Here is a 24,494-nt window from a genome sequence, read left to right as displayed (position 1 = left end):
AACCCTTGTTACATAGTGATCCATGCTCGGCGTTTCTATCCTTTACCTTTAATACTCCTAGCATTAAAATAAACACACTTCAGCCTGCCTCACTGCTACTTTGCCAGCTCCTGCCAATCTGGTTCAGATCCTTCAATGCTGCACTGGCATATCTGCCTGTCTATAACTAAATGGGACAGAGCAACTTAATTCCTAAAGTTCAGCATTGTTCTGTCTGTTTCATGGCTGGATTTGAACAGTATTTCACAGGAACAGATCCATTGCAAATCCTGCTGGGATTAAGAGATGAGTGCAGCAAAGGGAGCATCACGGTCCCAGCAGTGCTGTCTATATTTCTTGCTGATCTTTTGATTGACTATGAATGAACAAAATAAGCGCAGACACCTGGTAGGTAATAGACTGCCTTCATTTCCTTCCTGCATGAAGTAGTGTCATAATCCAACAATAAATTTCCTGGCGCTGTTTAAACTGAAGCTATCTAGAAAGTATCTAAGCATGGTGCAGTGTTTTAACGTCCACATAAATACATGTGACTGATGCTAGTTAGAAACTGTTCGGCAAGTCTTCTGTCTGAATTACGTAACAAAGTGTCCCAAATAAACAGAGTGAATCCTGGCTATTTTTGTGATTAAATTTTGTACTTGAAGAGCTGTCCCGAATAAGTGAATTTCATGATTAACCAATGGCCATTAATTGGTTAGTGGAGTAAAGGAAATGAGAGAGGAGTTGGCCATAGTAAATTGGAAGGCAATGCTGGCAGGGATGACAGCAGAGTAGCAATGGTGTGAGTTTCTAGGAAAAATAAAGAAGGTGCAAGATAGATGTACTCCAGAAACAAAGAAATCCTCAAACAGCAAAATAGTATAACCATGGCTGACAAGGGATGTCAAAGCTAATGTAAAAGCAAAGGAGAGGGCATACAAGAAAACAAAAATTAGTGGGAAGACAGAGGATTAGGAAGCTTTTAAAACCCTACAGAGAGCAACTAAAAGAATCATTAGGAGGGAAAAGATGAATATGAAAGCAAGCTAATGAACAATATCAAACTGGATAGTAAAATCATTTTCAAGTATGTAAAAATATAAAAGAGAAATGAGAGTGATATAGAACCACTAGAAAATGATGCAAGAGAAATAATAGCGGGGATCAAGGAGATGGCAGATGAACTAAGTGAGTACTTTACATCAGTCTTCACTGTGGAAGACTCTAGTGAGCCGGATATTGAAGGATGTGAGGAAAGAGAAGTGAGTGCAGTTACTAATTACAAGGGAGAAGGCACTCAAAATGCTGAAAGACCTAAGGGTATATAAGTCACCTGGACCAGATGAACTACACCCTAGGGTACTGAAAGAGGTTGTGGTGCCAGAGGACTGGAAAATTGCAAATGTCACTCCACTCTTTCAGAAAGGAAGAAGGCAGCAGAAAGGAAATTAGACACCAGTTAGCCTGACCTCAGTGGTTAGGAAGATGTTGGAGTCAATTATTAATGATGAGGTAATGGAGTTGTTGATGGCACAGGACAAGATAGAACAAAGTCAGCAAACACGAGGAGATTCAACCAACACACATAAAAAATGCTGGTGAATGCAGCAGGCCAGGCAGCATCTACAGGAAGAGATACAGTCGATGTTTTGGGCCGAGACCCTTCGTCAGGACTAACTGAAAGAAGAGATAGAAAGATATTTGAAAGTGGGAGGGGGAGGGAGAGATCCAAAATGATAGGAGAAGACAGGGGGGGGAGGAATGGAGCTAAGAGCTGGAAAGTTGATTGGCAAAAGGGATATGAGGCTGAAGAAGGGAGAGGATCATGGGACGAGAGGCCTAGGGAGAAAGAAAGGGGAGGGGAGCCCAGAGAATGGGCAAGGAGTAATAGTGACAGGGAGAAAAACAGAGAAATACATACATAGATACACAAATAAACAAATAAGAGATGGGGTACGAAGGGGAGGTGGGGCATTCATGCCATCAGGTTGGAGGCTACCCAGACAGAATATAAGGTGTTGTTCCTCCAACCTGAGTGTGGCTTCATCTTGACAGTAGAGGAGGCTGTGGATAGACATATCAGAATGGCAATCGGACGTGGAATTAAAATGTGTGGCCACTGGGAGATCCTGCTTTCTCTGGCGGACAGAGCGTAGGTGTTCAGTGAAACGGTCTCCCAGCCTGTGCCAGGTCTCGTCAATATATAGAAGGCTGCATCGGGTGCACCAGACGCAGCACATCACCCCAACCGACTCACAGGTGAAGTGTCACCTCACCTGGAAGGACTGTCTGGGGCCCTGAATGGTGGTGAGGGAGAACAAAGTCAGCATGGTTTCCTTAAAGGAAATATCTTGCCTGACGAACCTGTTGGAATTCTTTAAAGAGAATACAAGTAGGATAGATAAAGGGGATGCAGTGGATGTTGTACATTTGGACTACTTGAGGCTCCTTACCAAGTTAAGAGCCCATGGTATTACAGGAAAGTTACTAACATGGTTAGAGCATTGGCTGATTGGTAGGAGGCAGCGACTGGGAATAAAAGGATCCTTTTTCAGTTGGCTGCCAGTGACTGGTGGTGTTCCGCAAGGGTTGGAGTTGGAACCAATTGTTTTCATTTTGTATATCAATGATTTAGATGATGGAATAGGTAATTTTGTTGCCATGCTTGCAGGTGACACAAAGATTGGTGGAGGAGCAGGTAGTGTTGAGGAAGCATTTAGACAGATTTGGAGAATGGGCAAGAAAATGGCAAATGAAATACAATGTTGGACAATGCATGGTCTGTAAGACCGCAAGAATTAGGCCATTCAGCCCATTGAGTCTGCTTCCAGATCCCACTCAACCTCATACATCTGTCTTCCCGCCATCCTTTGTTGCCTTGACAAATCAGGAAACATCAACTTCCACCTTAAATATACCTACAGACTTGGTCTCCACCGCAATCTGTGTCAGTGCATTCCACAGATTCACTGCCCTCTGGCTTAAAAAACTCCTCCTTAGCTCTGTTCAAATTTTAGGCTGTGCCCTCTAGTTCTGGATACTGCCACCATAGGAAACATCCTCTCTACATCCACCCCATCTAGTCCTTTCAACATTCGATAGGTTTCAATGAGAACCCCCTGCATTCTTCTAAATTCAAGTGGGTACAGGCCCAAAGCTGCCAAACGTTTCTCATATGTTACCCCTTCATTCCTGGAATCATCCTTATGAACCTCCTCTGGACTCCCTCCAATGACAACACATCCTTTCTGAGATATGGTGCCCAGAACTGTTGACAATACTCTGTACGGCCTGACTAGTGTCTTATAAAAGCTCAGCATTATCTCCATGTTTTTATATTCTATTCCCCTTGAAATAAATGCCAAGATTGCATTTGGCTTCTTTAACACAAACTCAACTTGTGAATTAGTCCTCTGGGAGTCTTGCATGTTCTCTAAGTCCCTCTGTACCTCTGATGTTTGAATCTTCTCCCCATTTAGATAATAGTCCGCACTATTGCTCCTTTTACCAAAATTCATTTCCCAACACTGTATTCCATCTGCCCTTTCCTCCAATTTGTCTCAGTACTGCTTTAATCGCGTTGCTTCCTCAACACTACCTACCCTGCCATCTATCTTCGTATCATCTGCAAACCTTCCCACAAAACCATCAATTCCATTATCCAAATCATTGACAAACAATGTGAAAAGTAGCAGTCCCAATACTGACCCCGGAGGAACACTACTAGTCACCAGCAGCCAACCAGAAAAGACCCCTTTTATTCTTACTTGCTGCTTTCTGCCTGTCTGCCTGTCAGCCCTTCTGCTAATCATGCCAGTACCTTTCCTGTAGTGCAATAGGATTTTATCTTGTTAAACAGCTTCATGTGTTCCACCTTATCAAACGCCTTCTGGTCATGAACTTTGGTAGTAGAAATAAATGTGCAGACTATTTTCTAAACGAGGAGAAAAATACGAAAATCTGAGATTCAAAGGGACTTAGGAGTCCTTGTGCAGAACACCCTCAAGGTTAACTTGCAAGTTGAGTACATAGAACATAGAATAGTACAGCACATTACAGGCCCTTCGGCCCACAATGTTGTGCCGACCCCCAAACCCTGCCTCCCATATAACCCCCCACCTTAAGTTCCTCCCATATACCTGTCTAGTAGTCTCTTAAGCTTCACGAGTGCTTCCACCACTGACTCAGGCAGTGCATTCCATGAACCAACCACTCTCTGAGTAAAAAACCTTCCTCTAATATCCCCCTTGAACTTCCCACCCCTTACGTTAAAGCCATGTCCTCTCGTATTGAGCAGTGGTGTCCTAGGGAACAGGCGCTGGCTATCAACTCTATCTATTCCTCTTATTATCTTGCACACCTCTATCATGTCTCCTCTCATCCTCCTTCTCTCCAAAGAGTAAAGCCCTAGCTCCCTTAATCTCTAATCATAATCCATACTCTCTAAACCAGGCAGCATCCTGGTAAATCTCATCTGTACCCTTTCCAATGCTTCCACATCCTTCCTATAGTGAGGCGACCAGAACTGGACACAGTACTCCAAGTGTGGCCTAACCAGAGTTTTATAGAGCTGCATCATTACATTGCGACTCTTAAACTCTATCCCTCGACTTATGAAAGCTAACACCCCATAAGCCTTCTTAACTACCCTATCTACCTGTGAGGCAACTTTCAGTGATCTGTGGACATGTACCCCCAGATCCCTCTGCTCCTCCACACTTCCAAGTATCCTGCCATTTACTTTGTACTCTGCCTTGGAGTTTGTCCTCCCGAAGTATACCACCTCACACTTCTCCCAGTTGAACTCCATCTGCCACTTCTCAGCCCATTTCTGCATCCTATCAATGTCTCTCTGCAATCTTCGACAATCCTCTACACTATCTACAACACCACCAACCTTTGTGTCGCTGCAAACTTGCCAACCCACCCATCTACCCCCACATCCAGGTCGTTAATAAAAATCACGAAAAGTAGAGGTCCCAGAACAGATCCTTGTGGGACACCACTAGTCATAACCCTCCAATTTGAATGTACTCCCTTCACCACCACCCTCTGCTTTCTGCAGGCAAGCCAATTCTGAATCCACCAGGCCAAACTTCCCTGGATCCCATGCCTTCTGACTTTCTGAATAAGCCTACCATGTGGAACCTTGTCAAATTCCTTACTAAAATCCATATAGATCACATCCACTGCACTACCCGCATCTATATGCCTGGTCACCTCCTCAAAGAACTCTATCAGGCTTGTTAGACATGATCTGCCCTTCACAAAGCCATGCTGATTGTCCCTGATCAGACCATGATTCTCTAAATGCCCATAGATCCTATCTCTAAGAATCTTTTCCAACAGCTTTCCCACCACAGTCATAAGGCTCACTGGTCTATAATTACCCAGACTATTCCTACTACCTTTTTTGAACAAGGGAACAACATTCGCCTCCCTCCAATCCTCCAGTACCATTCCCGTGGACAACGAGGACATAAAGATCCTAGCCAGAGGCTCAGCAATCTCTTCCCTCGCCTTGTGGAGCAGCCTGGGGAATATTCCGTCAGGTCCCGGGGACTTATCCGTCCTAACGTATTTTAACAACTCCAACACCTCCTCTCCCTTAATATCAACATGCTCCAGAACATCAACCTCACTCATATTGTCCTCACCATCATCAAGTTCCCTCTCATTGGTGAATACCGAAGAGAAGTATTCATTGAGGACCTCACTCACTTCCACAGCCTCCAGCCACATCTTCCCACCTTTATCTCTAATCGGTCCTATCTTCACTCCCGTCATCCTTTTTTTCTTCACGTAATTAAAGAATGCCTTGGGGTTTTCCTTTACCCTACTCGCCAAGGCCTTCTCATGCCCCCTTCTTGCTCTTCTCAGCTCCTTTCTTGCTTCCCTATATTCCTCAATAGACCCATCTGATCCTTGCTTCCTAAACTTCATGTATGCTGCCTTCTTCCACCTGACTAGATTCTCCACTTCACTTGTCACCCATGCTTCCTTCACCCTACCATTCTTTATCTTCCTCACCGGGACAAATTTATCCCTAACATCCTACAAGAGATCTCTAAACATCGACCACATGTCCATAGTACATTTCCCTGCAAAAACATCATCCCAATTCACACCCGCAAGTTCTAGCCTTATAGCCTCATAATTTGCCCTTCCCCAATTAAAAATTTTCCTGTCCTCTCTGATACTATCCTTTTCCATGATAATGCTAAAGGCCAGGGAGTAGGTGGTGAGGAAGGCAAATCCAGTGTTAACATTCATTTCAAAAGGTCTAGAATACAAGAACAGGGATGTGATGCTGAGGTTTTATAAGGCACTGGTGAGGCCTCACCTTGAGCACTGTGAACTGTTTTGGGCTCCTCATCTCAGAAAAGATATGCTCGCATTAGTGGAGATTCACAAGGATGTTTCCAGGAATGAACAGGTTATCATTCGAGGAACATTTGATGGCTCGGGGTCTGTACTCACTGGAATTTAGAAGGATGGGGGGAGGGAGGATCTCATTGAAACCTTTTTAATGTTGAAAGGCTTAGCAGAGTAGATGTGGAAAGGATGTTTCCCATGGTGGGAGAGTCTAGGACAAGAGGGCACAGCCTCAGAATAGAGGGGCATCCATTTAAAACAGGGATGCGGAGAAATTTCTTTAGTCAAAGAGTGGTGAATTTGTGGAATTTGTTATCACAGGCAGCTGTGGAAGCCAGGTCACTGAGTGTATCTAAGGCAGAGCTTCATAGGTTTTTGATTGCACACGACATTAAAGATTATGGGGAGAAGGCCGGGGAGTGGGGCTGAGGAGGGGAAAAAGGGATCAGCCATGATTGAATGGTGGAATAGTCTCAATGGGCCAAATGGCCTACTCCTGCTCCTGTGTCTTATGGTCTTATGGCCCAATTAAATGTAATTCACTACATTAGAATATTCATGAATAAATGCAGCAATGACACCAGTTAAAAACCAAAAACCCTAAAATGCTTGAAATAAGAAAGGAAATTATGAAAATTCTCATTATCCATGGAGTGAGAGAGGTTTCAGGTCCATGATTCTGCATGGGCAAATGACATTGGAGACAAATTACATTGGCAGCATTTTTAGACTAGAACACTGTCTATTCTGCCATTTGATCATGGCCACTCCGTTTCCCTCTCAATCCCATTCTCCTGCCTTCTCCACATAACCTTTTATGCCCTGACTAATAGAAAACCTATCAACCTCTGCCTTAAATACACCCAGTGACCTAGCTTCCACAGCCACCTTTCACAAAGAATTCCACAGATTCACCACCCTCTGGCTAAAGAAATTTCTAATCATCTCCGTTCTAAAAGGACGTTTTACAGGTTGAGTCTGTGGTAAACAAGGCAAATGCAGTGTTGGCATTTATTTCAAAGAGAATAGAATAATAAAAGCAAGCAATAGAGTGAGGTGGAGGATAAATGCGTGGCTGAGGTATTGGAGCAGGGGTCAGGGATTCAGATTTCTGGATCACTGGGACCTCCTTTGGGGCAGGTGTGCCCTGTACAGTAAGGATGGGTTGCACTTGAATCCGAGGGGGACCAATATCCTGGCAGGGAGGTTTGCTAAATCTATTGGGGAGAGTTTAAATTAGAATTGATTGGGGGGGGGCGGTGGGAACCAAATTTAAGAGATGGAGGAAGGGGCAGTTGGCTGACAAATAAAGAAAGCTTGTAGGCATTGTGAAAAGGAGGATAGGCAGGTGATAGAGAAGGGATGCGCTCAGACTAATGGTTTGAGATGTGTCTATTTTAATGCAAGGAGTATTATGAACAAAGCGGATGAGCTTAGAGCGTGGATCAGTACTGCAACTATGATGTTGTGGCCATTACAGAGACTTGGATGGCTGAGGGGCAGGAATGGCTACTTAAGAGTGCCAGGTTCTAGATGTTTCAGAAAGGACAGGGAGGGAGGCAGAAGAGATGGGGGCGTGGCACTGCTGATCAGAGATAGTGTCATGGTTGCAGAAAAGGAAGAAGTCAAGGAGGGATTGTCTACTGAGTTTCTGTGGGTGGAAGTTAGAAACAGGTAGGGATCAATAACTCTACTGGAAGTTTTTTATAGACCACCCAATAGTAACAGGGATGTCAAGGAGCAGAAAGGGAGACAGATTCTGGAACAATGCAATAATAACAGGGTTGTTGTGATGGAAGATTTTAATTTCCCCAATATTGATTGGCCTCTCCCTAGAGCAAGGGGTTCAGATGGGATGGAGTTTGTTAGGTGTGTTCAGGAAGGTTTTCTTACACAATATGCAGATAAGCCGACAAGAGGAGAGGCTGTACTTGATCTGGTATTGGGAAATGAACCTGGTCAGGTGTCAGGTCTCTCAGTGGGAGAGCATTTTAGAAAGAGTGATCACAGTTCTATCTCCTTTACCATAGTGCTAGACAGGGATAGAACAGACAAATTAGGAAAACATTTCATTGGAGTAAGGGGAAATTGCAGCAAGGCATTTGACAAGGTACCCCATGCAAGGCTTATTGAGAAAGTAAGGAGGCATGGGATCCAAGGGGACATTGCTTTGTGGATCTAAAACTGGCTTGCCCACAGAAGGCAAAGAGTGGTTATAAACGGGTCATATTCTGCAAGGAGGTCAATGACCAATGGTGTGCCTCAGGGATCTGTTCTGGGACCCCTTCTCTTCATGATTTTTATAAATGACCTGGATGAGGAAGTGGAGGGATGGGTTAGTACATTTGCTGATAACACAAAATTTGGGGGTGTTGTGGAAGTGTGGGGGTCTGTCAGAGGTTACAGCGGGACATCGATAGGATGGAAAACTGGGCTGAGAAATGGCAGATAGAGTTCAACCCAGATAAGTGTGAGGTGGTTCATTTTGGTAGGTGAAATATGATGGCAGAATATTGTATTAATGGTAAGACTCTAAGCAGTGTGGAGGATCAGAGTGATCCTGGGGTCCAAGTCCATAGGACACTCAAAGCTACTGCACAGGTTGACTGTGTGGATAAGAAGGCATACGGTGTATTGGCCTTCAACAACGGTGGGATTGAGTTCAAAAGCTGAGAGGTAATGTTACAGCTATGTAGGATCCTGGTATGACCCCACTTGGAGTACTGTGCTCAGTTCTGGTCACTTCACTACAGGGAGGATGTGGAAACTATAGAAAGGGTGCAGAGGAGATTTACAAGGATGTTGCCTGGATTGGGGAGCATGCCTTACAAGAATAGATTGAGTAAACTTGGCCTTTTCTCCTTGGAGTGGCGGAGGATGATAGGTGACCCGATAGAGGTGTATAAGGTGGTAAGAGGCATTGATAGTGTGGATAGTCAGAGGCTTTTTCCCAGGGCTGAAATGGCTAACACGAGAGGACGCATATTTAAGGTGCTTGGAAGTAGGTACAGAGGAGATGTCAGAGGTAATTTTTTTACACCGAGAGTGGTGAGTGCGTGGAATGGGCTGCCGGTGACAGTGGTGGAGGCAGGTACGATAGGGTCTTTTAATAGACACCTGGATAGCTACATGGAGCTTAGAATAATAGAGGGCTATGGGTAACCCTGGGTAATTTCTAAAGTAAGTACATGTTCGGCACAGCATTGTGGGCTGAAGGGCCTGTACTGTCCTGTAGGTTTTCTATGTTTCTATGTTTCCATGAGATAATGCTGAGGCTTTATAAGATACTAATTAAGCCACACTTGGAGGATTGTCAACAGTTTTGGCCCACATATCTCAGAAAGGATGTGTTGTCATTGGAGGGAGTCCAGAGGAGGTTCACAAGGTCGATTCTGGGAACGAGGGGCTTTACATATGAGGAGTGTTTAGTAGCTTTGGGCCTGTACTCACTGAAATTTAGAAGAATGCGGAGGAATCTCATTTAAACCTACCGAAGGTTGAAGGGACTTGATAATGTGGATGTGGAGGGGATGTTTCCTGTGTTGGTGGTGGTATCCAGGCCAGAGGGCACAGCCTCGAAATTGACGTGTGACCCTTTAGAACAGACGTTAACGAGTAATTCTTTTTAAACGTAGAGCAGTGGATTTGTGGAATGCTCTGCCACAGATTTTAGTGGAGTCCAAGTCCATGGGTGTATTTCGAGCGGAAGTTGATAGTTTCCTGACTGGTCAGGGTGTCAAAGGATATGGTGAGAAGGTAGGTATGGGGTTGAGTGGCATCCAGGATCAGCCATGATGGAATGATGGAACAGATTCGATGGGCGAATGGTCTAACTCTACGCCTATGTCTTATGAACGTCCCTGTATTCTGAGGTTGTGCCCTCAGGTCCTAAACTCACTATAGGACGCATCCTTTCCACTTTCACTCTTTTGAAGCCTTTCAATATTCAATCGATTTTAATGAGATCCCCCCTCATTCTTCTAAATTCCAGCGAGTACAGTCCCAGAATTATCAAACGCTCCTCATATAATAAGCCTTTCATTCCCAGAATCATTTTCGTGAACCTCCTTCGAACCCTCTCCAATGTCAGCACATCCTTTCTTAGATAAACAAATCAGATTGGACTATACTAGATGAGATGAAAGCCCACTACAGGTGTCCAATAATTTGAAGCCATATGGAAAGAGTGGGAAATGCAAAAGCAGTATCACATGCTGCAGACCACATACAGAACACAAGTTGACACAACCTAACTGGCAACATTAACAAGAAGTGCAGTAAGGTGAATGTAAATGCTGTATCTGCCCTTCCCCTATCCCTATGTCACTCTGCCCCCTCCCCCAGCTGCCTACCACCTCCGTCATGGTCCCGCCTCCTTCTACTACCCATTGTGTTTTCCCCTGTTCTTTCTTCACCTTTCCTGCCTCCCTTCCCCCACCCCTTTATCTTTCCCCTTACTGGTTTTTCACCTGGAACCTACCAGCCTTCTCCTTCCCACCCTCCCCCCACCTTCTTTATAGGGCCTCTGCCCCTTCCCTCTTCAGTCCTGACGAAGGGTTCCGGCCCGAAACACCGACTCATTGTTTCCACGGATGCTGCCCGACCTGCTGAGTTCCTCCAGCGTGTTATGAGTGTTGCTTTGACCCCAGCATCTGCAGATTATTTTGTGTTTACTGTGAAGATCCATTACCCTCTTCCCTTGCTGGTGTCTGTGTTTGAACATCTCCAGGGAGCAACCATATTTTCCAAAATTGATCTGTGCAATGCTTACAATCTGAATCGCATAAGAGAAGGGGATGAGTGGAAAATGGCTTTCAGCACCTCTAATGGCCACTATGAATACCTGGTCATGCCTTTTGGTCTGTCCTTTTCCAGGCTTTGGTTAACGATGTGCTCAGGGACATGGTGAACCAGTTTGTGCTTGTGTATTTAGATCACATCCTCATCTATTCCCGCTCTCATCAGAAGCACGTCCAGCATGTCTGGAGAGAACTCAGATGGCTTCTTGAAAATAACCTGTACGCCAAGCCCGAAAAATGTGAATTCCATAAAGACCAGGTGTCATTTTTGGGCTATATACTTACCCCATCCAGTGTTCAAATGGACCCTAGTAAAGTTCAGGCAGTTACAGAGTGGCCCAAACCATCTACAGTCAAGCAGGTATGGCACTTCGTGGGGTTTGCGAACTTTTATTGCCGCTTCATCTAGAATTTCAGCTCTATCGCGGCTCCAGTTAATGCACTCACCAAGGAGACCGTGGCAGGATTACATTGGACAGACGATGCTGACCAAGCATTTTCCGAGCTAAAGCGACATTTCACCACTGCCCCGCTGCTGCAACACCCAGACCCATCTTAGTCATTCATCGTCGAGGTGCACGCATCCGATGTAGGCATTGGAGCTGTCCTCTCTCAGCACTCGTCTGCAGAGAGCTGGCTGCACCCTTGTGCCTTTCTTTCCCATCGTTTTGACTCCGGCTGAGAGGAATTACAACATTGGGAACCAGGAGCTCCTGGTTGTCAAGGAGGTCCTGGAGGAATGTCGACATTGGCTGGAGGGGGCAGAGCATCCATTCTTGGTCTGGATAGATCACAAGAACCTCTCCTATACTCAGGATGCTAATAGACTAGACGCTCGTCAAGCCCGGTGGGCTCTCTTCTTCACACGGTTCAATTTCATCCTACTTATCGTTCCGGCAGCAAGAATACAAAGGCCGACGCCCTCTCCCAGCAGTTCAACGGATCTGAGGACAATGCCAATCCGGAGCCTATCCTCCCTCGCTCAAGTATCGCTGCTCCAGTGATCTGGGGAATAGAGGTAGAGGTGAGGGCCGCACAACAATCAGATCCAGGCCCGGATGGGGGATCTCCCAACCGGCTGTTTGTCTCTGCTGCAGTGCGTCCCCTCAGACTGTACATCCAGGAATTCAATGAACTCAGGAGTTTTTTTAATAAAGAGACAATTTTGGTGGCCATTTATGTCCTAGGATGTCCATGACTTTGTATCTGCCTGTCCCGCCCGCGCTTGGAACAAAACATCATGCTAGCATTCTGCGGGTGTGTATGTCCACTGCCTGTGCCCCACCGCCCGTGGTCCCACCTCTCAGTAGATTTCATCACTGGTCTGCCCCCGTCTGAAGGAAGCATCACCATTTTGGTCGTTGTGGATCAATTTTCCAAGGCTGCCCACTTCATTGCCCTCCCCAAGCTCCCATCTGAGACTGCCACACTCATGGTTCAACATGTGTTCAGGTTCCATGGTTTTCCTCAAGACATAGTATCTGATCATGGACCACAGTTCACTTCCCGCTCTTGGAAGGCTTTCTGCTCTCTTGTAGGAGCCATGGCCAGCCTCTCGTCTGGCTTCCACCCCCAATCTAATGGACAGACTGAGAGAGTGAACCAGGAGTTGGAGACAACCCTGCACTGTCTTGCCTCTTCCAACCCCATGTCCTGGAGCTCCCAATGGGTTTGGGCAGAGATTGCCTACAATAACCTCCAGTCGTCCTCCACTGGTATGTCTCCCTTTGAATGCCAGAGGGGATTCCAGCCCCCACTCTTCCCTGATCAGGAGATCGACGTAAGGGTTCCTGCTGCTGAACAGCTGATCCAGTGCTACAAGCGCACCTGGAGACGAGCCAGGGCTTCTCTGCTGCACGCCCAGAAACAACATGCCTGGCAGGCTGATCGACTCCATCGACAGGTAAGGCCATTCAAGCCAGGAGAGGAGGTCTGGTTGGCGTCAAGGGATTTTCTCCTGAAAGTCGAGAACTGGAAATTGGCAACGCGCTATGTGGGACCGTTTGTAGTGAAAAAGGCTGTCAACAAGGTGTCCAAAAGATTGTGTCTACCAGTATCATTGAAGATTCACCCAGTATTCCATGTTTCACAGCTCAAGCTGGTTACTATCTCTCCTCTGGCCCCAGTCACCCCACCTCTCCCTCCTGCCCACCTGGTAGATGGTTCCCTTGTCTAAACTGTATGGCACCTCCTGGCATCTCTCTGGGTACGTGGTAAGGTCCAGTACCTTGTGGACTGGGAAAGGTATGGCCCAGAAGAACGTACTTGGATCTCGGTGAAGGATATCTTGGACAAGTCGCTGATCCGGGACTTCCAGTGGACACAGGTCTGTGGCGCCTCAGGGGCTGTGCCTGGAGAGCGGGGCCCTGTCACAGCCACGGATTCCACAGCGCAGTAGATACAGCAATGGCGCTTGTGAATTTGCACATGTCAGCTAATTATTATTTAACCGTGATAGTATTTAACTCCATACTTGTCGTTGTAGTGCTTGTTGAGACTTGGACAGAGCACAGCAATGCTTCGCTGCCTGTTTGCATTGGGCTTGCCTGAGAAATTGGACTGTCGAGTCAACTGACTCTGAAGACTAGCGGTATTCATTTAATATTTAGGTGTTCTTTTCAGCCGCAGTGTAGGCTTTGTTTCCCATTTGAGAGTTTTAGTTAACGGTCCTGTTTGGCCTAGCATTTATTGTTTTATTTTCCCTTTAACACTGTTGGCATTAAAGTTTTGTGAACTATTGACCTGCTTCAGTTTCTCTCACTCTGCACTTGGGCCATATCCGAACCAGTGACAGTTAACCACTTTTATGAAAGACGATGTTATAGAGTAAGTTTCAGCCCTGTCACTGACATCTTGCATCATATCTCCTACTTTGTTATTAAGCCAAACTAGTTCACAGTGTTGATATAATTGATGTAAATCTGAAAGAAAAACACACAATGTTGAAGGTTCCCAGCAATTGAGGTAGCATTAATGGAGAAAGGAACAGAGTTAACTTGAGCAACAAGAGAGCAGATGCATAAAGTGGACCAAAATAAAGTTATTGGGGTACTCAGTGGGTCAGGCAGAATTTATAGAGGCAAAAGGATGGTTGACTTTTCAGGTAGAGATCCTGCCTCAGGACTGAGAGTGTAGGAAGAGGTAGTTGGTATACAGAGGCTGGTAGGTGACAGGTGGAGCTAGAAGGAGATTGATGAGCAGATAGGTGAGAAAGGGATGGGGGGAGCCAAGTTGGTAGACCAGCCACTATCTTCTAATTTCACCTTCATCACATGGGGCTCCATCTGCCCAACAGTCTCCTTACCTGGTTCCACCTATCACCTGCAAGCCCCTGCCTTAGCACTTTTTGTTTAACCTTCTGAGTAGCTCTAATATTTTCTGCTGGCTGTATTCAGTGATTTGCCCATTGCATGATAATTTGTGGTTTCTGTTTAAAGCTAAATCATTCTTATGGAACTACAGGCCAAAAATGTTTGCAGATGCTCATTACGCTTTTTTAAACATACGCTATGTAATAGTTTTCACTCTGATGAATGGACATTTAAAGAACCCTCTCCTTCCTTGTTTTATTTAATGAACCATGTGATTAGATGAGACATAGTTTTGCCAGAATTTTGGAATTAACATTATCTTTACCAAGTTGTGAATAACTAGATTGCAATCTCTCTTTCAGTACTCCCAAATTACTCTCTTACTGTACCATTGATCATTAATGATAACATATCTGTAAACAACAATGGTAACATATCTTGGATAAACTTGGATATGTTGGGATAGTTAAATGATAAATAAATATAACAAAAGTAGCAACAAATTTGACTGCACCAGTCCTACTTCTGCTGTCCGCCTTCTGCCACTGAACTGTGCATGTACAGCAATCCGTACACTTTAGATTTATAAAACCAGTAAATCAGAAGAGAAAGAGAATTTACTTGAACTCACCTCTTCAAGTGATCCAATAGGAACAAGAAAGTGGTGAAATTGGGCTCTGGCAGGGAAAGCAGAAGGTTCTGCATACAGCTTTCCTTAGCAACCGGATCGGACAACACTGGAAATGAACAGAAGTTATCACTTCAGACCACCATTCCACAATATGAGCAGATAGAATATGAAATGAATTACAAATCCTCATTTAAAAACCTACAGAGAGCACTAAAAAAGTCATTAGAAGGGAAAAGATGAAATATGAAAGCAAGCTAGCAAATAATATCAAAGTGGATAGTAAAAGCTTTTTCAAGTATGTTAAAAGAGAAATGAGAGTGGATATAGGACCGCTAGAAAATGAGGCAGGAGAAATAATAATGGGGGACAAGGAGATGGCTGCTGAATTAAATGAGTATTTTGCATCAGTCTTCACTCTGCAAGACACCAGTTGTATGCCTGATGTTGTAGTGTGTGAAAGAAGAGAAGTGGGTGCAGTCTCTGTTACAAGAGAGAAGGTGCTCAAAAAGCAGAAAGACCTAAATGTACATAAGTCACCCAGACCAGAGGAACTGCACCTTAGGGTTCATTAAAGAGGTAGCATTAAAGATTGTGGTGATCTTTCAAAAATCATAGGACTCTGGCATGGTGCCAGAGGACTGGAAGATTGCAAACGTAATTCCACTCTTTAAGAAAGGAGGAAGACAGCAGAAAGGAAATTATAGACCAGTTAGCCTGACCTCAGTGGTTGAGAGGATGTTAGGTTCAACTGTTAAGGATGAGGTGATGGAGTACTTGGTGACACAGGATGAGATAGTACAATGTCAGAATAGTTTCCTTCAGCAAAAAATCCTGCCTGATAAACCTGCTGGAATTCACTGAGGAGATTAAAAGTAGGATAGATAAAGGGGAGGCGGTGGATGTTGTATATTTGGACATTCAGAAGGCCTTTGACAAGGTGCCACACATGAGGCTGATTACCAAGTTAAGAGCCCATGGTATTACAGGTGTAAGGGGGTTTCGTCTTTTACTGCATAGGCTAATTAAAATGGCTTCTTTGTTACGTTATACTTGGAAACGCTTCTTTGTTATGTTAAATGCTGGGGGATTTCGTCTTTTACTGTGTAGGCTAATTAAAATGGCTTCTTTGTTATGTTATACTTGGGAATGCTTCTTTGTTATGTTAAACGCTGAGAAAGTTTTTCCGCTAGTAGCTTGTTGTGGGTTAGGGGGTGATAAGAAAATGTTACGAACCAATTGGGATAGTTGTCATGATTTTGGTGTACCTGGAAGATTTGTATGCACGGGGTTTTGGAGGCAGAAGGTGGGAGAAAGAGACAGAGAATGGACCAGGTGCTGTGAGTCCGCTAACTGGGTCGGACTCCGAGCGGGGCGTTCGGCGAGGAGGGGAGACGGAGACGGACTCATGTGGAGCATTTGGTCGACCACCGGTGTTGGTCCCAGGCGGCCAGTCGAGGCAGTCCGAGGGGTCGCAGGGTGAAGAAGAAGGGTCCTGAGCTCCAACTGTTTGTGCACAGAGAGATTGAACTTTGATAAGTGTGGTGCCTTTTATTTTCCTTTTATATTTTATTCTCTATTAATTATATAGTTCCAGTAATATCTATAAACTGTAAATCATTTAATTGTATCTGGTGTATTGTCTGTTATTTGGTGGGGTGGGGTACATCACACAGCATCCACACAAACTTACTACCCAGTTTGCCGGGGCCGAAGGCTGTTTCCCTAGACGACAGCGAGCCAAGCGACCCTGAGGGTGGCCAGGGGGGCTACACAGGAAAGTTACTAACATGGTTAGAGCAGTGGCTGATTAGTAGGAGGCAGCAAGTGGGAATAAAAGGATCCTTTTCTGATTGGCTGCCAGTGACTAGTGGTGTTCCGCAGGGGTCAGTGTTGGGACCACCTCTTTTTATGCTGTGTATAAATGATTTAGATGATGGAATAGTTGGCTTTGTTGCCAAGTTTGAAGATGATACGAAGATTGGCGGAGGGGAGATAGTGTTGAGGAAACAGGCTGCAGAAGGACTTAGACAAATAAGGAGAATGGGCAAGAAAGTGGCAAATGAAATACAATGTTGGAAAATACATGGTCCTGAACTTTGGTTGTAGAAATAAATGTGCAGACTATTTTCTAAACGGAGAGAAAAAAACAGGAATCTGAGATGCAAATGGACTTGGGAGTCCGTGTGCAGAATACCCTTAAGGTTAACTTGCAGGTTGAGTCGGTGGTGAGGAAGGGAAATGCCATGTTAGTATTCATTTCAAGAGATCTAGAATACAAGAGCAGGGATGTGATGCCAAGGCTTTATAAGGCACTGCTGAGGTCTCACCTTGAGTATTGTGAACAGTTTTGGGACCCTCATCTTAGAAAATATGTGCTGGCATTGGAGAGGGTCCAGAGAAGGTTTACAAGGATGATTCCAGGAATGAAAGGGTTATCATACGAGGAACGTTTGATGCCTCTGGGTCTGTACTCGCTGGAATTCAGAAGGATGAGGGGGGATCTCATTGAAACCTTTCGAATGTTGACAGGCCTAGACAGAATAGATGTGGAAAGAATGTTTCCCATGGTGGGAGAGTCTAGGAAAGAGGAGCGCCCTTTCAAAACAGAGATGCGGAGAAATTTCTTTAGCCAAAGGGTGGTGAATTTGTTGCCACATGCAGCTGGGGAGGCCAGGTTGTTGGGTGTGTAAGGGGGTTTCTTCTTTTATGTTACTGCGTAGGCTAATTAAAATGGCTTCTTTGTTATGTTAACTGCTGAGAAAGTTCTCTCGCTAGCAGCTCGTTTGGGTTATAGAGGGAGTTGTATTCAGTTGCTAACCAATTGGGATAGATGTTATTCTTTCTTGTGTGTCTGTAAGCTATTGTATGCGCGGGTTTTTGGGCAGAAGGCACGGTGGGGAGAGAGATAGTGGACGCGATGCTGTGAGCTGGCCGACGGGGGGGACCCCGAGCCAGAGTCCGAGGTCCAGGGTCTTCGGTGAGGAGAGGAGACGCAGACAGACTCGTGTGGAGAGTCTGGTTGACCACCATGGTTGGTCCCAGGTGGCGGGTCGAGGTGGTCAGAGGGGATCGAATGGTGGAAAGCCGACCCCGTTACTAGAGCTCCAACTGTGCACGAAGAGGTTGAACTTTGATAAGTTTGGCGCCTTTTACTTTCCTTTTATACAGGTGTCCCCTGCTTTTCGAACGTTCGCTTTACGAAACCTCACTGTTACGAAAGACCTACATTAGTACCCTGTTTTCGCTTTCAGAGGGTGTTTTCACTGTTATGGAAAAAAAATCAGCACACGATAGAAGGCAGCGCGCCCTGAGCAGCCGCTCTCCCCCGGACACTCGTCGGCATTGCTTTAACATGTGCCTGTGAGCAGCCGTTTGCAAGATGAGTTCTAAGGTATTGGAAAAGCCTGAAAGAGCTCGTAAGGGTGTTACACTTAGTGTAAAACTAGACATAATTAAGCGTTTCGATCATGGTGAACGAAGTAAGGACAATGTGAGTTTGGCTTGTGGAAGCTGACAAACATGATGTTGAAGAGGTTTTCGCATCCCATGACCAAGAACTGACAGATGAAGAGCTGATGCAATTGGAAGAAAAAAGGATAACAATCAAAACCAAATGAGTAATGATAAAGTACCACTTTAATTTTGAAAGGGTACATTGATTTAAGAGATATTTGCAGGATGGGTTGAGTCCTTACAAAGAACTATGTGATAGAAAAATGCGTGAGGCTCAGCAGTCAAGCAAGTCTTCCACATCAGCCACAGCAGACGACGAACCTTGACCTTCGACATCGAGGCGGGCAGTCATAGGAGAAGATGAGTTGCCTGCTCTAATGGAAACAGACGACGAGATGACACCCCAGTGTCCCACCACCCCAACACCCAGGCCGTGGACAGATACTGTACCGATTCACGGGGAATGCAGCAGTAGCTGGGAGGCACACAGCACGTGTTTAAGAAAAAAGCCGAAATAAACATACTAATTAATTAGGTGCCACCGACACGTAATTGTCGGCCCAGATCAGAGGTACTTAATTAATTAGCATGTTTGTTTCGGCTTTTTTCTTAAAGATGTGCTGTGTATCTCCCAGCTACCGCTGCATTCCTGCATGCTTTGCAGCAATGTATCGCTCGATGGCCTGTAGGGTGGGGGCCACTGCACCACCCAACCTGCGACGACTCAGTTTAACACACCATCATCAGTGTGCTCGGCAAGCTATCTTCCCGATTCCCGTAAGTGATACTACAGTGTACATACATTATTTCTAATTTATATTGGCTGTGTATTTTTACGTGTTATTTGGTATGATTTGGCAGCTTCATAGCTTAAAGGTTACTGGAGAGCGCTTGCGCCATGTTTTTGCCAACATCACTTGCGTGAGATTTTCGCTACGGAGAACAGTTCAGGCAATGATTGTGGAAAAGTATTTCTACTGTATATAGGCTGTGTATTTATCATATCATTCCTGCTTTTTTGTTACTGTTATTTTAGGTTTTATGTGTTATTTGGCATGATTTGGTAGGTTATTTTTGGGTCTGCGAACGCTCACAAAATTTTCCCATATAAACAAACAGTAATTGGTTCTTTGCTTTACGATATTTCGGCTTACGAACCGTTTCATAGGAACGCTCTATCTTTGGATGGCGGGGGAAACCTGTATTTTATCTCTATTAATTATATAGTTCCAGTAATATCTATAAATCGTAATCATTTAATCGTATATGGTGTATTGTCTGTTATTTGGGCGGGGTGGGGTACATCACACAGCATCCACACAAACTAATTACCCAGTTTGGCGGGGCTGAAGGCTGCTCCCCCTAGACGACAGCGAGTTGAGCGAGCCTGAGGCTTACCAGCGGGGCTACAGGTGTATTTAAGGCAGAGATTGATAGGTTCTCAATTAGACATGACATCAAAGGTTATGGGGAGAAGGCCGGGAACTGGGGTTGAGAAGGAGATAGAAAAAAGGATCAGCCATGAATGGATGGTGGAGCAGACTCGATGGACCAGATGGCCTAATTCTGCTATGTCTTATGGTCTTATTCACTGGGATATACTTGGTCTGAAAGGTTTAGAGGGGGTGGAATTTTCAAAGCTGGTACATAGATTTGAGGACCAAGAATTGGAGGACCAAATATTATTCTAAAAGGCAGTAGGAATAAGTCAGGTAATTACTAGCTGTAAAGTTTAATGTCAGTGGTAGGGGAATTATAGGAAAAAGATTCTGAGGGATTGTATTAACCTGCATTCAAAGAAGCAGGGATTAATACAAAAACCAGTATGACTTTGCATAGGGGAGATGGTGTATGATTAATTTCATGAATTTAATAGAGGAGAACAAATGTGCCCACAAGGGATATGTGGTTAATGTAGTCCATGTGGAGTTGGAAGTAAATTTATTATCATATTATTATCACATTTATTATATATATTTGTGTGTGTGTGGGTGTGTGTGTGTGTGTGTGTGTGTGTGTGTGTGGGTGGGTGTGTGTGTGTGTGACTATACACTACCTGGAGAATCATTTTCTTGGAGGTATTCACAGTAGAACAAAGAAATACAACAGAATCAATGAAAAACTGCACACAAAGACTGACTAAACAATCAATCTGCAAAAGGGGAAAAACTGTGCAAATACTAAATAAATAAATAAACAAACACTGAGAACAAGTAGAGCCCACGAAACTGAGTCCTTAGGTTGTTGAATCAGTTCATTGTTGAGGTGATTGAAGTTATCCATGCTGGTTCAGGAGCCTAATAGTTGAACTGCTCCTGAACCTGGTTGTGTGGGGCCCAAGGCTTCTTCAGGCTCTGACAAGGTAACCCATGGGAAAACAATACAAAAGGTTAGAGCGCCTACTAAGGAATAAGAGATATAGAAGGGAATTGAGGATATTTTTGCTTTCATTGCAGGCAGCTGAGAAAACAGTTCTCATGCAATGGCGAATTGGTGTTTCAGGAAAAAGTAAAGCACATAAAGCAAGTACACACTGGAGTTATAATGCACAGACAGGAAACCAGCGACAAGAAGAATTGTCCAGCATTGTTTGCTTAATATAAATTATATATTTCAGTCATACAATAAACAACAACAGTATGTATTATAGGTCAGATAGCAGAGACCCTTCAGCGCACCCTGTGAAAGCTGATTTGTCAGGTCTCTTTATTTGTCAGAATTTGTCTCTTTACCTATGTCTGTAATACCCATCCCAAGGCCACAGCTGCAAGCCATCTCAACTCCCCTTCCCATTCCTACAGCAACAGTCTTTTCTGCTGCCAGGGTGAGGCCCAACCCATCTATGTTCCTTCCCACACCCCTTCTCCTCCAGTCCTCCCAGTTTTGTTCCCTTCCCCATATGCCCCTTCTTGCTCACCTTAAGCTATTTTGTCCCCTCTCCCTGCTGGTTCCATCCACCCACACACAAGGTGCTTCCATAGCCATTTACTCCCTGTACACTCAAAACTGTGTGGTCAGATTCTGCTCTAACTCAATCTACAGGTTTGCAGATAAAACACTGCAGCACAACAACAGGTCCTGTGGCCTTTCTAGTCTTTGATCAACTACTCATCTGCCCAGTCCCATCGCCGTGCAGCCTCTGCACCCCTCCCATTGATTTACCCATCCAAATTTCTCTTAAATACTGAAATTGAATCAGAATCCCTGAAGATTAACTTGCAGGGAGTCAGTGGATGCAGGGAAGACAAATGCAATGTCAGAATTCATTTTGAGAGGTCGACAATGTAAAAGCAAGGAAATAATGTTGAGGCTTTATAAGGGATTGGTGAGACCACATTTGGAGTATTGTGAGCAGTCTGGGGCCCCTTATCCAAGAAAGGATGTGCTGGCATTGGAGGGGTTCCCAGGAGGTTCACGGGAATGATCCCAGGAATGATAGGGTTCTGGGTTCAGCGTTTGCTGGAGTTCAGAAGAGGGGGGAGGGGTTCTCATTGAAACCTATCAAATATGGAAAGGCCTCGAGTGGACATGGATGTTTACTATAGTGGGGGAGTATAGATCCAGAAGGCACAACCTCAGAATAGGATTTCCCTTTATAAAATCAACGATGAAAAATTTCTTGGTGAACCTGTGGAACTCATTGCCACAGTCAGCTATGGAGGCCAAATAACTGGGTGCATTTAAAGTGGAGGTTGATAGGTTATTAGTGTAAGGGGGTTTCGACTTTTATGTTACTGCGGAGGCTAATTAAAATGGCGTCTTTGTTATGTTAATCTGGGGAATGTGGCTTTGTTGTGTTAAACGCTGAGAAAGTTTGCGCTAGCAGCTTGTTTTGGTTTAGAGTGTGATAAGAGGGCACTATTAACCAATTGGGATAGTTGTTATGGTTTTGGTGTATTTGAAGTATGCGTGGGGTTTTGGGGGAAAAGGTGGGAGAAAGAGACAGAGGATGGATGAGGTGCTGTGATGTTCGCTAACGGGGTCGGACCCCGAGGAGGGCGTTCGGCGAGGAGACGGAGACGGACTGGGGTGGAGCGTCTGGTCGACCACTGTTGTTGGTCCCAGGCGGCCGGTCGAGGTGGTCCGAGGGGTCGCAGGATGAAGAAGAAGGTCCTTGAGCTCCAACTGTTTTGTGCACGAAGAGATTGAACTTTGATAAGTGTGGCACCTTTTATTTTCCTTTTATATTTTATTCTCTCTTAATTATATAGTTCCAGTAATATCTATAAACTGTAAATCATTTAATCGTATCTGGTGTATTGTCTGTTATTTGGGCGGGGTGGGGTACCTCACACAGCATCCACACAAACTATTACCCAGTTTGGCGGGGCTGAGGCTGTTTCCCTAGATGACAGCGAGCCGAGCGACCCTGAGGGTGGCCAGGGGGGCTAAATTGTGTGGGCTTTGTCCGGGATTGAGTCTGCTGGTATGCTGTGTGGGTGCCCTGTTTAAATCTGTAATGTGTGTCTCTGTGGGTTATTTGCTGTTGATTGCTGTATGTGTTGTGGGTGCGGTCTTTGTTCGAGTTCGGGCTGGTATTGACGAGTTGGAGGTGGTACTCGGGGCTGTCCATGCAGTTGGGAGAGAGAGGAAAGAGCGGTCTGATTTGGAGGTAGGGTCTGCGAATAAATGTTCTAGCTCTGGCAGGCTCCGCCTGGCACTTGGGATAGTGTCCACCCCAAGAGGGGCGGAGGCGTGCGAGATGTGGGCGGAGCGGATCTCGCAGTTGTTAGATGGTGGCAGTGCTCGGTTGAGAGAGAGCGATAGGGATTGGTTGAAAGTTTGAGTAGGCGGGCTGGTGACGGTGTTAGAACTGTCAGGTTCACTTACACTGTAGTGACAGCTGTCAGTTATTTGAAAGGGGGGGGGGAAGTTTTCAGTGCGTCTTCTCTGGCTAGGAGGGCAGCTAAATTGCTTGCAGTGCCAGGGGGTTCACTGAAGAGGATCAGTTGTTCAGCTGATCAGAGAGGTGTCGGGAAACTTAGTGGAGGCCCAGTGGGGGAACGGCTTGGGGTCTCTGGGGAAGCACGTTCCCAGCAATGTATCAATGAACTTCCAAAAGGAAAAGACCCTAATCCTGAATACTTAGAGGGACCACACCCCAGGGTGTCGCTATGGATAGAGGGAAGCAATGCTAAAGCTATCCTCAACCCTGGGGCACAGATCAAGTTGTTGTACAGTTCGTTTTACAACCAGTGTCTGAAGCATTTATCCTTGACAACCGCAAGGGCACCGAAGACTTTGGGTACTAGTGGCAGTAGTTATCCAGAAGACGATGATTGGTTAATGACCCTAGAGTTCATGGGGGCATTGTCTGGGCACACAGTGTGTCGAGTTGCTTCTGAGGACGTGTGTAGCAGCCTTGAGCCAGTACCGAATTTAAACAAGACCTGGCGGTGGTACGGCTTGGGGAAAGTAGCTGAGGGTGAGACCCTCTTAGTAGATGCTCCGAACTACCACGAGGGAGGGGAGTTGACCGCTGAAGACACCTCAGTGAGAGGGGCGTCACGGCAACTGGACCCTAGCGGCGTGGAAGATGTTGGCAGCCTGTGTGTAGATTATGCGATGTGGTTTAATGTGCTGCATCTGAGGAGTGGTTGTTGCCAGATCCTGAGGAGTGCGGCTGTTGAGCCGAAGACCGCCGTTATTAGTTCCCTGGGATTATTCCAATCGGAAAAGATGCCCAAGGGATATCCGGAGCCCCTGCATCCTTCCCGCGGGGCATGAGGAAGACCATGGGGGAAGTGAAGGTGTGTGGAGTTTTGACATATGTGGATGACCGCCTGGAGCTTGGATTCACCTGGGGGGACTATGAGGTGAGGCGAGTGGCTGAGCCCGGGTGACCGAAGCGAAGTGTCAAATGTGGAGGAGTTTTTGGCCGGAGGAGTTTGGTGCAATGTGAGAAAAATGACCCGACGTACCAGTTGAACTTCCTGGCGTTGG

General features: G+C 45.4%; 1 protein-coding gene across 1 annotated transcript in view; it reads right to left on the bottom strand.

Moving 5' to 3' along the window:
* LOC140187912 (breakpoint cluster region protein) overlaps nt 1-24,494 on the bottom strand; it is a 446,198-nt gene that overhangs the window by 16,317 nt on the left and 405,387 nt on the right. Inside the window, exon 21 of the mRNA XM_072243771.1 lies at nt 15,099-15,204. Coding sequence (XP_072099872.1) covers nt 15,099-15,204 — 106 coding nt within the window. The remainder of the gene's footprint in view (nt 1-15,098; nt 15,205-24,494) is intronic.

Source organism: Mobula birostris, chromosome 25 (assembly GCF_030028105.1).
Source record: "Mobula birostris isolate sMobBir1 chromosome 25, sMobBir1.hap1, whole genome shotgun sequence".
Classification (NCBI taxonomy): Eukaryota; Metazoa; Chordata; class Chondrichthyes; order Myliobatiformes; family Myliobatidae; genus Mobula; species Mobula birostris.
The sequence above is the reverse complement of the archived record's forward strand: the minus strand, read 5'-3'. Positions and strand labels throughout refer to the sequence as shown.